The following is a 12,543-nucleotide window of genomic DNA, read 5'->3' on the forward strand; positions in this document are numbered from 1 at the left end:
TCACGAGATGTGAATTTCCATCATTAACTTTCTTTGGCCTTGAATTTTTAAACCTGCCGACACTACGACTAAGGATTAACAGAAGTGAAGTACTTCAGACATTTGCCTGTTATCATTTTGCTGTAGTAAATTATTTTTGTAGCCGCACTATTTAAGCATACTGTTTATATTGATAGCAATGAAGAAAAGTTTCCCAAAGACCGCGCGTTGTCTTGAGCGTTTTTGTTTTTTTTTTACGTTTACCGGAAAGTAGTAAATTTTATGGGTTTATCTCCTGAAACGTTTTTTGAACACTTGTAAGAACTTGAAACGTCACATTCGGTTATAAGTTCATTATTTTTGTAAAGGTGGCAACAATGAAAGGTGATTGAAACAAGCGGTTTGGGAAGAATTACTCTAAAGTCCGAAAATAACCAAAGGCCACCATAATTTGTCGTTGATAAATATCTATCTTTATTATATAACTAATTCATCACAAACTATAACAGCAGTCAGGAATGCAAGGCCATTATTCATTCCGCCTAAGGTATCTACAATCATCAAATAAGAAATATAACGAATGTTTACGGGCCGACCGCGGTTGTTTTGACACTCATTACACCAAGTAAAATCGGTGAAAACATTCAGGTAAAATGAAAACTTACAAAAATCTATTTACAAAAATGTGCAATTGGTAAACTATGTGTCCAAATGAAAGAAATGTTGCATATAGTCTAGGGTCCTTGTCATGGGTGTTGCAACACATTTCTACTTATCAAACATTAGGTCCAAATTTAAGTCGAAATTCGGCAGGATTTCTTCGTACTCCATCTCCGCTATTTCCTTTAAAATTTCTTCCTCATCAGCGACAGACTGTTGTTGAAATATTGTCATACATTGTTGTATTTCTTTTGCCTCTTTTTCGGAGATGTGATTGACCGAAGAACGGTATTTTTAGCGAAGGAAGTTCCCTTTGTCTTTTCGTAACCAGTCGGTTATCTGCCGTTCTTCTTCGTCTCCAAGAAATTCAGTAGGCGGAACTACTATAAGTACTCAGGTAGTGTAGTAGAATCTTCCAGTTCTCCTTTTAACCGTTTGTGTGAGTTTGCTACAAATCGCAATGAAGAACGCTTGGCGACGGATATGACAAGTGAACAGTTGACTGCCCCATGACAGGTAATCTTCTGTCATTTTATAGTGTCAAGAACGAGGAAACGTTGTGAGCGGAACTGCATGAGTCATCTCTAAAAGACGGAAAGTATGGGCTTGGAGTCGTTTTAATATCCGAGAAAGAGTCGTGTCGTTTGTGTGGGAAAGTGTTGGTTGCGAAATTCACGAAAGCCGTGAATGTTGTTGTTTTTGTTCCTGGCTATGAAAAGTTCTGCTTACGTTTCCGTTTGTTTCTAAAATTTGCCCCGTTCTGTGAGCGAAACTCCTTTCAATGCATTGAGCAGTATGTTGATAGAATTAAGAACGAAGCATACACTGATTAATATAACAGTGTTTTGCTACTCACAGTAATTATAAGTATGACTTGTTGGTTGTTGTTCAACTAGTGTAGAATTTTGTTAAATGGTTTTAGCTAGCAAGAAAAATCCTTGTTACTTTTGCGATATTTGCAGACAATTCGGGGCCCTTCTTGCCTTCATCTTTTTCTACGTCTTGAATCTTGTGACATTTGTTATTCTTGCGATTTTTGCGATATTTGTAATGAATGGTTTTAGCTAGCAAGAAAAATCCTTGTTACTTTTGCGATATTTGCGGACATTTCGGGGCCCTTCTTGCCTTCATCTTCTTCTAAGTCTTGATTCTTGTCACTTTTGTTATTCTTGCGATTTTTGCGATATTTGTAATGAATGGTTTTAGCTAGCAAGAAAAATCCTTGTTACTTTTGCGATATTTGCGATATTTGCGGACATTTCGGGGCCCTTCTTGCCTTCATCTTCTTCTAAGTCTTGAATCTTGTCGACACTTGTTATTCTAGCGATTTTTGCGATATTTGTAATGACCGTTTTTAGCTAGCAAGAAAAATCCTTGTTACTTTTGCGATATTTGCGGACATTTCGGTGCCCTTCTTGCCTTCATCTTTTTCTAAGTCTTGAATCTTGTTACATTTGTTATTCTTGCGATTTTTGCGATATTTGTAATGAATGCTTTGTTATTCTTGCGGTTTTTGCGATATTTGTAATGAATGTTTTTAGCTAGCAAGAAAAATCCTTGTTACTTTTGCGATATTTGCGGACATTTCGGGGCCCTTCTTGCCTTCATCTTTTTCTACGTCTTGAATCTTGTTGCATTTGTTATTCTTGCGATTTTTGCGATATTTGTTACTCAGTCTTTTCTCATGGCAAGAAAATGTCTGGTTACTTTTGCGATTTTTGCTATTTCTTCTATACTTTTCTAATAGCGGTTTTCTTTGCGACAATTGCGAAAATAATTTGCTAGCAAATTTTTGCTAACAAGGTCGATCCTGGACATAAGTGGTATAAATTTCAACTTGTGTACGTGCGGTTGGGAATCCTTCTGCAATACAGAGCCAGACTGCTAACATCTTGAATTTGCAAACAGAACTTTGGGCGTGATGCCCAACGAGTTTTCCCATAAATTCTGAAGGTCTCTGAAGAGTCTTGTTGGCCGAGATGAAATGCCGCGTCAGACTAGCCACAAACATTTCACAAGTATTTGACAATTTTTCAATAATGAGGGGGTGCCTGGAAAAAAAGCCCTAAGTGACTTCTGATAAATAGCTAGATTCTCCTTCCAAATTTCAATGTATTCACTTCTGAAACAAAAAGACAATTTGACCTTACATCAAAAGTCACTTAGGGCCTTATTCCATGTACCCCTTTGATTCTTTATTGTATAAATTATTATTATTTATTATTATTATTATTATTATTATTATTTATATTATTATTATTATTATTACCCACTTGCTCATCCTCATCTGAAATGTCCATCATCCTTCTTATTTCCTTTTTTGGGATCACCAGGAAATGAACTGGGGCTTGTGGATTGATATCTTCAATAGCAATGCACTGTAATGTACAATTTGTCACTCAAGAAAATTTAGTTATCTGCTTCCATCCTCAAAATTTATGAAATACAAAGAGAAAAAAAATTGATCACAATATAGGTTAGTTTCACCCCACTTTCAGATATACAGCTGTTTCAACAAAGGTTGTCCAAAAAAGGCTCAATAAAAGTGTATGCGACAATGTCAAAAGGTAGTCTGGGAAATACCCAATGAATTTCAAAAAAGGCTCAGAATCCATAACGCCACTAGCGCCTCAACCATACAGCGGAAGACTTGAGATGGTGGGCAATACGGATTCTGAGCTTTTACTGAAATTTATTGGGTATTTTCCCAGACTACCGTTTGGCATTGTTGCATACACTTTTACTCTTTTTTGGACAACCTTTGTCGAGACAGCTGTATAAACATGTTGAACATTGTGAAACTGCACATCCCCACCCATGGCAACACTCAGTTATGTTGCTGATAGGAAGGACTGTCTGGGCCCCACTTAAACTAGCCAAATTGCTCAATAGATTTCCACGTACAAATATGGTTTTAAAATACAAATTATAAAAATTTAGACCCAAAAACGTCTGCAGGAAAGGCAAGGCATTTAGCCGAACAAAAAGTCTTTTTTTTTTCTGCATCTGTCACAAACCTTCAGGAAGATTGCAAACATTTCTAAAGTAGGGAGCAAACAGTTTTGTTCAGGAAAAAGTATACAGTTGTTGCTTCAGTTACAAAATGTCTTGTTCCAGAAAATACCCATACCCTCCCCTGGAAGGGATTTTCTTTGTACACGACCCCTCTATCCCTTTGGAAATTCCAGTTTAGCTTCTTTCTTTAGGACCCCATCCCCCTGAGATTTCCAATGCTTTTACAAAATGAAAGCATTTATACTGCTTTCTTTGTAAGGAAACAAAATGTCACTGGTAACACTATCTCTGATAAGTAAACTGCCACAACGGAAAGTTTCCCTGTCATTTGTAAAATCAAGGATGATAGAAATGCCTTAACCTCCCCACCCCCCCCCCCCAAAAAAAGAAATATAACAATTTAATTTCACTAAATAATGAAATAATTAATTAGTTTGTGAAATTAATTAATTTGAAGCAAGGAAAAGAGTTGGTCAAAGGCAATTGAATTCTACTTATAATTAATTCTACTTTATTTTACTTAATTTTAACTCAATAATTAGTTTAATTGGCCTATTAATTATAAGTTACTATAGGTGCCCCTCTCCTCTCCTCCCCAATATGGACAAGATGAATTGTATTCAAGTTAATTGTAATTTATTTAATATTTGTAACTATTTAAAACTTGTGTATTGGTATTAGGAGTGGAGAAATCAAATAAATGAAATGAAATGAAACAACCGGGGTGGGTGATGCAATTATACTGAATTGTAATAAAATAAACCAGAATAAACGTGAATAGGCTTCGGTAATCACTTTATTACTTCTTAGTCACAACAAAGGTGCATAAACTAAACAGGGTAAAAAATGAATAAAGTTTGCTGCATGCAGGCTTAAATGGGTGAGCCGTGTAGTAAATGCTGGAAAAAAAGAGACCATATCGAGAAACTTAGAGATGCGCGGGAAAAAGCCAACAACACAACATGTACAGCCTCTGTCCGAAACACAGTTACCACCGGTCACAAGAGAACTATAGGCCACAGTTTGGACTCAGATTCTTTTTGTAAATCTTGACTGAAAATAAAACGCATCAAAAATGAGAACCAATCGATGACAATCGATGTCAATTAACTGATCGATTGGCGTTGATAATCGATAAAAATTGATAATCGATGAAATCGATAATCACAAAAAACCCGTGCATCGATTGTTCATCGATTACCAATATCAATCGATTAATTGGCATCGATTGTCATCGATTGATCGATTGATTTTCCGATCATCGGTTTCATCGATTGTTCAAGCCCTGATTAACTGCTCTTCATCCTGATGCTTGTCCAGCAATGTTCCCAGGCGACTCTTTATTAACCATAAATAGTAAATTTAGCAGCCATGATGGGCTTTAACTCACCTGATCATCTTCGTGTAAAAATGTAGCAGGTAGTTCACGCCGAATAATCCGTGCAAACACAGAGTAACCCCTGGCCGCCATCTTGAAAAGAGGGTTTAGAACCCAGTCCACCCTGAAGGCGCGACCGTTGCCAGTGTAAAACTAAAAAATTCCGTCAGTGAACATCCGAATGTCTTGAACGTTTTTTGCTGCCGGAGGGAAAGAGGTCGGTTTTCTCAAAAACGAACTTTTCTTGCAGCTTGTGTCAAAATGGCGAAACAGATTACGTATTTGCGGCACAATTTGCAAGAAAACTTGTGTAGTGTGACCCGGTGCTGATTTATACAATGACGCACTAACAACTCAGCCCCACCCCCTCCCCCTCCCTTCCCCTTATCAGTGTTGATCCGCCGCTCAAAAGAAGGCTGACGGTAGGGGAGGGGAGTGAAGATTTACTACTCTTCAGACGGTGTGTGCAGAGATTTGAATTCTATAGGTACCCTCTGCATATTTTCTCAACAAGTTTTGTCCAAGATTGTCTCGGAACAATTTCCCAGTTTTTGGAGGCCGTTTGCTTTGTCTAGAAAAATCGCATAAATTACTTCACGTGTAACTCACAAAAGAAGATTTTTTTATTGCTGCATGGGCGAAAATCACTATACACGGGTCGCCGTATTTTAACTTGCCACCAAACTTTGTAACTCTGTCGTTCCCATTGGCAGAGGTTGTGAGCTAACTGAACATCGTTTGTGCTCCTCACAGGTGTCATGTTGCTCTCGTGTCTCTGTACCTCTAGTGGATATTTTGAAGTGGAGTGGTTGAAGAGACTAGGTTCCGGGCAAAAATAATCCAAACCAGCCTACAAAGCATGCGCTGAATGTACGGTTAAGGGTGTGAAGCTAGGCGGTACGGTAATTGGCCGATGCTGTAAGTTGAATCCCCGTGTCAATTCAATTTCCGTTAGTAGAAGGGCGAGTATTTTTAAGGTTTACAAGGCAAAACAAATACTATAAAGTCGTTGAAGCAGGGAAAACTATCAAACGGGACGACTAGCATATTTGGGGAGTAATCTTATCACGGCCCGGATTCGTCGAAAAAGGTCCATCAACATTAATTACAAGATGACGTCGCCACAGATGGCCAACTTGTTTACAAGCCGATTTTAGTCATAGTACCAACGTACAATGCTTTATTGACGCACAAAATTGTAATCTTTCCACTAAAGTCAGCAGTCAAGGCAAAGAAATGTACCACAATACCAAAAAGTGTAACGCACGCGCATTTGTTTGTTGTTGTTAAGCCCATTACTTTTTTATTTTTTCGATGCCTTCGTTGCTAAAGCTCCCTAATAACTTATAGAAGGGTCACTGCAAGTTTACCAATGTCTTCAACCTTAGTGCGTTTTTACTACCATTATCCAGTTATGCTCGAAAGGCAGAGCAAACGAGACAAATTCCCTCAAGCAAATCGCTTGCCTTCGCGCTTTCCAGTTGCCAGTTGCCAGTGCCCCCTTCGAAAACGAAAGGTACTTTTTTTGGTATCACACAAGAATTCGAGGTGTCCGTTCCCGAAGAAAACTTTAGTTGCGTTATTTTCAACCAAATCAGCATTTCTAACATGAATAAGGCCTTCCGTGCAGGGTGCACCTGCATGAAGCAAGAGTCAAAGATCTTTTAAAACCAAGTGGTTCATAATCTGATTAGATAAATCCACGGTTATCAGAGGGGGCTCTATGGGCAGTCCATTAAAGGTCACAAATTTTCTTTTGACTGTCCCGGTTCTCCGCTTTTTCCTTGCCAAAGTCTCATCGTTCCGTCGTAAAGTGCCTGGATCTGTCCCGGGCACCCGAAGCCACTGGTTTTGATCATGAATTGCTCTCTCTTGATTCGCTTCTCCGACTTTCTTGTCGCGGTGGACAAATGTACCTTGCAAGGAGCCATCTAAAACAAGTTTCTGGCACGACGAAACTAAATTAGGTTTGATACCGTCGATAGGATTAATGTAATACTCTGAAGTATTGTTCAAATTGTGCAACCGTACAAAACAATTTCTATGGCTTGGGAATGCCACAGAAGGCTTGTGAATTGCAGCAAAAGCTGTCTCGCTGAGAGATGTTTTCTTTATGCTTTCTGCAATCTCCGGAGTACACGAACTGATTTCAAGGTCGAGTTCTTGTCTTTTTCTCCCTTTTATGCACTGATGACAGTATTTTGATCCCATTATTTCGCAAAATTGCCTTCCTTTCGCTGCGTCGTAGAGGCAGTTATAACACGTTGTCGTATTGTTGTAGTCACCAAAGCAAGGGAGGAATCCACTGAACGTCGCTGCACTCGAACGATCTACAACACAGTCGTCCATTTTCCAGACTTTCATTTGTTTTAAATCTCCTGTGCTGTATGGTCTTCGTTTCTCTTTGTCTCTAAACAGATTTAATTCTTGGTACATCATAAACTTTTTTCCCTTCCTTCTTTTCGGTGACTTTTTGTCCCAAAACTCTTGGGCTAACATGGCGTCCAGAACTTCTACAAATCTCAAACTCCAGCACTGTTCTGCTTTCGGTGGAATTGAATTAATGTAATCAGCTCTTGTTGTTTCTATTAGCAGCCTTGGTTATTTGGCAATCAGTGTCCAGGTATGTAAATAACTGGCCAAAAGAGTTTTTTGCCTTACAATGATTCTGTCAAAATCCGTTGGACAGAGTTGGACAACTCGACACAAAAGCCAGATCACATTTAAGGTTTTACCGTAGCGACGCGTGAAAACATATAAAAGCTTTTATGTTTACTTTTACCAAGGCTCTATTTATCAGGTCTATTGACTTGCGTTTTCCATTCAATTAGAAGCTAAGTGATGATAATGACCTCGCACATTTTAAACCTTCTTTATCAAAGGAAAACAAAAGGGATTTAGCACGAGACAAAGAATTATAGTCTCTCGTTTGTTAACTACGGCGTGGTAATATATATACCGGTATTCTCTTGTGTCAAAGCGAATACACGTCATTCCGGAGGTATAATAATTTATCTTTAACCACACAAGACGAAAAAATTGAAAGTTTTCCAATTTTCAGTTTCTGTAAATTAACTAAAATCAGGTAGTTGTCAATACAAAAACATGTTTCGTAACTAAAGGTTCAGCCCGTAAAGGAAAATATTCAGGGTCCAATGATTCACTAATACAAATGCATTGTTTTATTATCCAATTCCACTTAGTAATGTTGAATAACGCGCGAAACAAGTACAGCTTTGATGCAATACAGGTACAGTTACTTATTTGAGTCAAGAGAGGATGAATTTGTTTGAGTGTAAAACACCGGTTTGGTGGTTTTTCGTAAAGTGGAAGCTGGTTTTCCAACGCGTGCACTCATCTCGTTCCATATTTTTTTCTTATATTTGTTTTTGCTACTAATCAGAATAGCTTAAGTTGAAAAATAAATTTCTTAATAGATGTATTATTTACTCGCCCAATACGGCACAACACGTAAAAAAATACAGCGATACTACGCACCAAAACAGCTGATAAGAAATATTTGCAGGTACTGTTCGAATAACGAGCGAAACGAACACAACCTAATATGACGCGATATCCTTACAGTTAGTTACTTAGTTTGTACTGTAAAAGACCGGTTTGATGGTTATATACGTACAGTGAAAAACCAGTTTTCTAACGAGCGCGCGCTGAACTTTTTTCACGTTTTCCTCGTAGTTTTCCTCGCCACTTATCAGAAAAGCTTAGTTGAATAATAAATCCCTTATAAGATGTTTTGGTGTACATAGTATCGCTGTTTATTATATAAACAAGGGTGGTTTATTGGAAAATACACCACTCGTAAAATTCATACGAAACTACATCCGGGACTTGAGTGGCGTATTTTTCATATCCTGAATAGTGAGAATATTGATGACGTCATTTTCCAGTTTCACGGCTGTTTGTACAAACAGTCGGTGAAAAATAGCGAACGATAGATTTGTCTATATAGTAAAAAGAAAACTACACGGTGGCTTGAAGATATGAATTTATTTTTACGTATTAAAAACAATATTGTTTTACCATTCGAAAGTAAAGATTCATATCTTCGCGCCGCCGTGTGATATCCTCTATCAATTTTTACTCGTGGTTTGTATTTTGACTCGCTCTGGCCGGGGGGCTCGTCAAAATACTTCAAAACTCCTTAAAATACTATACATCGAAATATCTAAAAACTGAGATATATGCAAACCTCGCCGATTAAAGGGGAAGTATTACGCAATTTTGCTGTCATTTCAAAACCCAAAAATGTTTGTCTGTCAGCAGAAACAACGAAATAATTGCCAAGTTTGTTATAAATTATATCACCCCAGTGCAGTAAAACTGTCGATTAGTGCCTCTGATCAGAGACAGAGTAGGCCCGTATGGATTGAAACTTGAAAAATGTTAGGCTAATGTTTTTTAAGTTCTCGCATTTTTGTTTCCAAAATGCGTTAGGACAAATCACGAGTTGTTTCCATCCTTTCAAGAATTGAGTTGATTCAATTTCTTTCCTCTCGTTATTCTAGAATTATTTGGCAGCTGATTGAAGGTCTTATTTCATCATTTTTAACAAAAGATATGAAAAACCCCATGATACTTCCCCTTTAAGTCTCATTTCCTCCATGGAACTTATAATTTCTCGGTCTCTTTTTAACGACATCCCTCCGATATAAACGCAGAGAAAGCACATTGAGAACATGGTGACAAATAGTTGTCTTTCTACATTAACAAGAATACCCAGCGAGATCATTAGAGCAAAATACTTACAATGCACTGTCTCCTGTGTGCCTGTCTTAGCTAACACAGATTGTATGTTCGGATCGGAGTTTAGCTGAAAATGTAAGTTGCAAAACGTTTTAGGAAAAGAAACTTTATTCTCCGAATTTAAAACACGTAGCTATTGCTGGTTGTACGAAAAGGCTATCTGACTTGTCTTTTGTTTGGTTGTTTTTTTTTTTTTTTTTTGTTTTCAGCGTTTTTAACTAGATACGTGCGCCTTCGAAAACGAAAGAAGTTATTTTTTTAGCGCTTTACGAAATTTGAGCTGATATTTTGCCGAAGAAACTCTAGATTTTCTCTTGAAAAAATCCTTAAAGGCTTAGGAATGGATATCCACCAAACCGAACTGCTGGTGCCCCTGATTCCCGCCTTACCTGAGAAAAGTATGCTGCCTAGTTCTTGAAAGGTTACCTTCCGATCTCTCTGTGCGTATAACCGCTTTGATATACAACGACCCAGTACATAGTGCTTTTTGCGCGCTCCTATCGGCTATCCAAACTCCAGATAGTATATAGCACTGTACTGTTTACCTTTACCATTCTCGATAACTGAACTTGTTGGATATGCCTGAGTTCTGACTCGCAATCCACTGGTTAGGTATCCAATATTAAAACCACCAGTTGGTAGATAACAATGTACCTTAATTGCCACTTCAGTTAGCGACTCGGGAAACAACCAACGCTATTCAACCCCACTAAGAGGAATAATTGCTTTGTAGAATGGCTCACGATATTTTTACTGGAAATATAAAAATGAACCTTGCAGCGCTGTGTCCAATATCTCGTTGACCGACAATAAAAAATCTGACCCTCAATCAGCGGTTATTGTCATCCGTACATTTTCAAAGAGAGTTAATTAAGTTTTTTTTTTTTTTTTGGTTTATAGCATTTCATGTTTAAGCATTTTGGTTTAAGGTGCCAATATCAGATGCTTTTACGTTGGGATGAATTATATTTGGCTTGTTGCGGTTTGCCTTCGACATCGCGTAACTTTACGTTTTAGCTCTAGCGTTTGGTTTTCGGCGTTACGCAAGTTATATTATGCCTTTCGAATTTTGTTCTTATTATTAAGTTAACTATAGTTTTCTTCTGTCATTTTACCTCCAATATTACGTTCAATACATGTTTATTTGCTCTGTAGAATTCCAGCTTTCTGCATTTGGCATTCATAGTGCGGACTTCCAATGGGCTTTTCGGTTTCTGAGGTTTATCCTGCTCTCGGTTTTCGGTGTTTCAACTACGGATTTAGAATTTATTTATTTATTTATTTATTTATTTATTTAAATCTGTCATTTAAGACAGTTTTACTTGAAGCTTGTGCCCATGGAAATTTTACTGCTTTGCTTTTGTTCACAGCAAAGTAGGGCAAAATGTAATTTGCGTAATGCCGAAAACGAAACGCTTGATACAAAACGTAAAGTTATGCGATGTCGACGGTAAACCGCAATATGCTAAATATGATTCATCTCAACGTTAAAGCATCCGATATTGGAACCTTAAACAAAAATTGCGAAGACACGATTTTTGTTTGTGTGTACTGAAGCATTTCGGTTTTAGCTTCCGCATTGACAAAAAAGTTGATCTGTATAAAAAGGTTGAGTTGATTTCAGTTGAGCTGAATTATACTTCACTTGCCATTGTTTTCTTTCGGCACCACAAAAGTTTTATTTCGGTTGTATCAGTTTATTGTTTGTGTTCACACTTTGACAACTTTTCCATAACCCAAACAAATTTTGCTTTCGGAGCACTTGCTGCGTAACTATTTATGGTATTCTGCAATATAAAATATATCGACTTTAAAAGAAATAGCATGCCAAGGAAGCAATTTTAATTTATCAGATGACACCATCAAATAATTAAAACCTAGAAACCTTATCACTGAAAACGTGTTCATAAATCGACTGAAATAAAACATGTCAACGAAACCTCCTCGCTGGTATGTAATAAGCCATATTCATAAATTCCAGTTTATTTCTGTCCTTGTGACATCATTGGAAAAGGATAATTTGTTTTCGAGTTCTCAATATGTAGAAAACGGACCGTATTGCCTAAAGCTTGGCTTTACACAGCGTGTGGAGTTGTGGTAAGTACAGGACCTTTTGTTAAAGTTTAATTTCTAATTTTACTAAGACGGTGAATATTGGCGTGGTTCCCACAAAACTCATATGATCCAAGAGGAGCGGGACTGTTCTTAGATCGAAAATCTTTATTACGATCGAAAACGACGAATGAACTTTAATACAGTTGCATTGCGCCCTGTATCATCTCGTTAATCAGTTGTGCCTTATTACTTTGCACAATGTGTTTGGGTTGAGTTATGTTCTTATCGCAAACACCATTGATCCTATAATTTCATCAATGCGCGGACCAACGCCCACCTTTCGGAATGCCCAACAATTTTCTCTTCATAACTTCCTGCCCATGAAACGACCACTCTAATTGGCTCATGAGACAAAGAATACAAAAGCAAATCAGGATTGACTGCCAATTTGAAAATGCTGTTATGAATGTCGTTAGCTTGGCAAAAGAAATTTGTGGATGGATAGCTTTGTCCAAACAAATGCAAGACACTCCTTCCGCAATTAGGAGAGTTCATAACAAAGGAAATAAGACATTGGTGAAGATTGGATAACATACACATACATACATACATACATACATACATACATACATACATACATACATACATACATACATACATACATACATACATACATACATACATAAACTTTA

At 37.6% G+C, this 12,543-nt stretch overlaps 2 protein-coding genes across 2 annotated transcripts in view; both read right to left on the reverse strand.

Moving 5' to 3' along the window:
* The window catches only part of LOC146488219 (adenosine 5'-monophosphoramidase HINT1-like), a 10,020-nt gene extending 4,873 nt beyond the window's left edge, over positions 1-5,147 (reverse strand). Inside the window, exons 1-2 of the mRNA XM_085122352.1 lie at positions 5,045-5,147; positions 2,913-3,017 (exon numbers count right to left, since the gene is read on the reverse strand). Of these exons, the coding sequence (XP_084978478.1) occupies positions 2,913-3,017; positions 5,045-5,125 (186 nt within the window). The 5' untranslated portion in view covers positions 5,126-5,147. The remainder of the gene's footprint in view (positions 1-2,912; positions 3,018-5,044) is intronic.
* A 705-nt stretch (positions 5,148-5,852) lies between these two features.
* LOC146488220 (uncharacterized) lies at positions 5,853-7,919 on the reverse strand. Its single transcript, XM_085120007.1, has one exon. The coding sequence runs from the start codon at positions 7,529-7,531 to the stop codon at positions 6,686-6,688; it is 846 nt and encodes a 281-aa protein (XP_084976133.1). The 5' UTR covers positions 7,532-7,919; the 3' UTR covers positions 5,853-6,685.
* Positions 7,920-12,543: the final 4,624 nt, after the last annotated feature.

The sequence above is a fragment of the Pavona decussata genome, unplaced genomic scaffold (genome assembly GCF_977016875.1).
Source record: "Pavona decussata unplaced genomic scaffold, jaPavDecu1.1 SCAFFOLD_11, whole genome shotgun sequence".
Taxonomy (NCBI): Eukaryota; Metazoa; Cnidaria; class Anthozoa; order Scleractinia; family Agariciidae; genus Pavona; species Pavona decussata.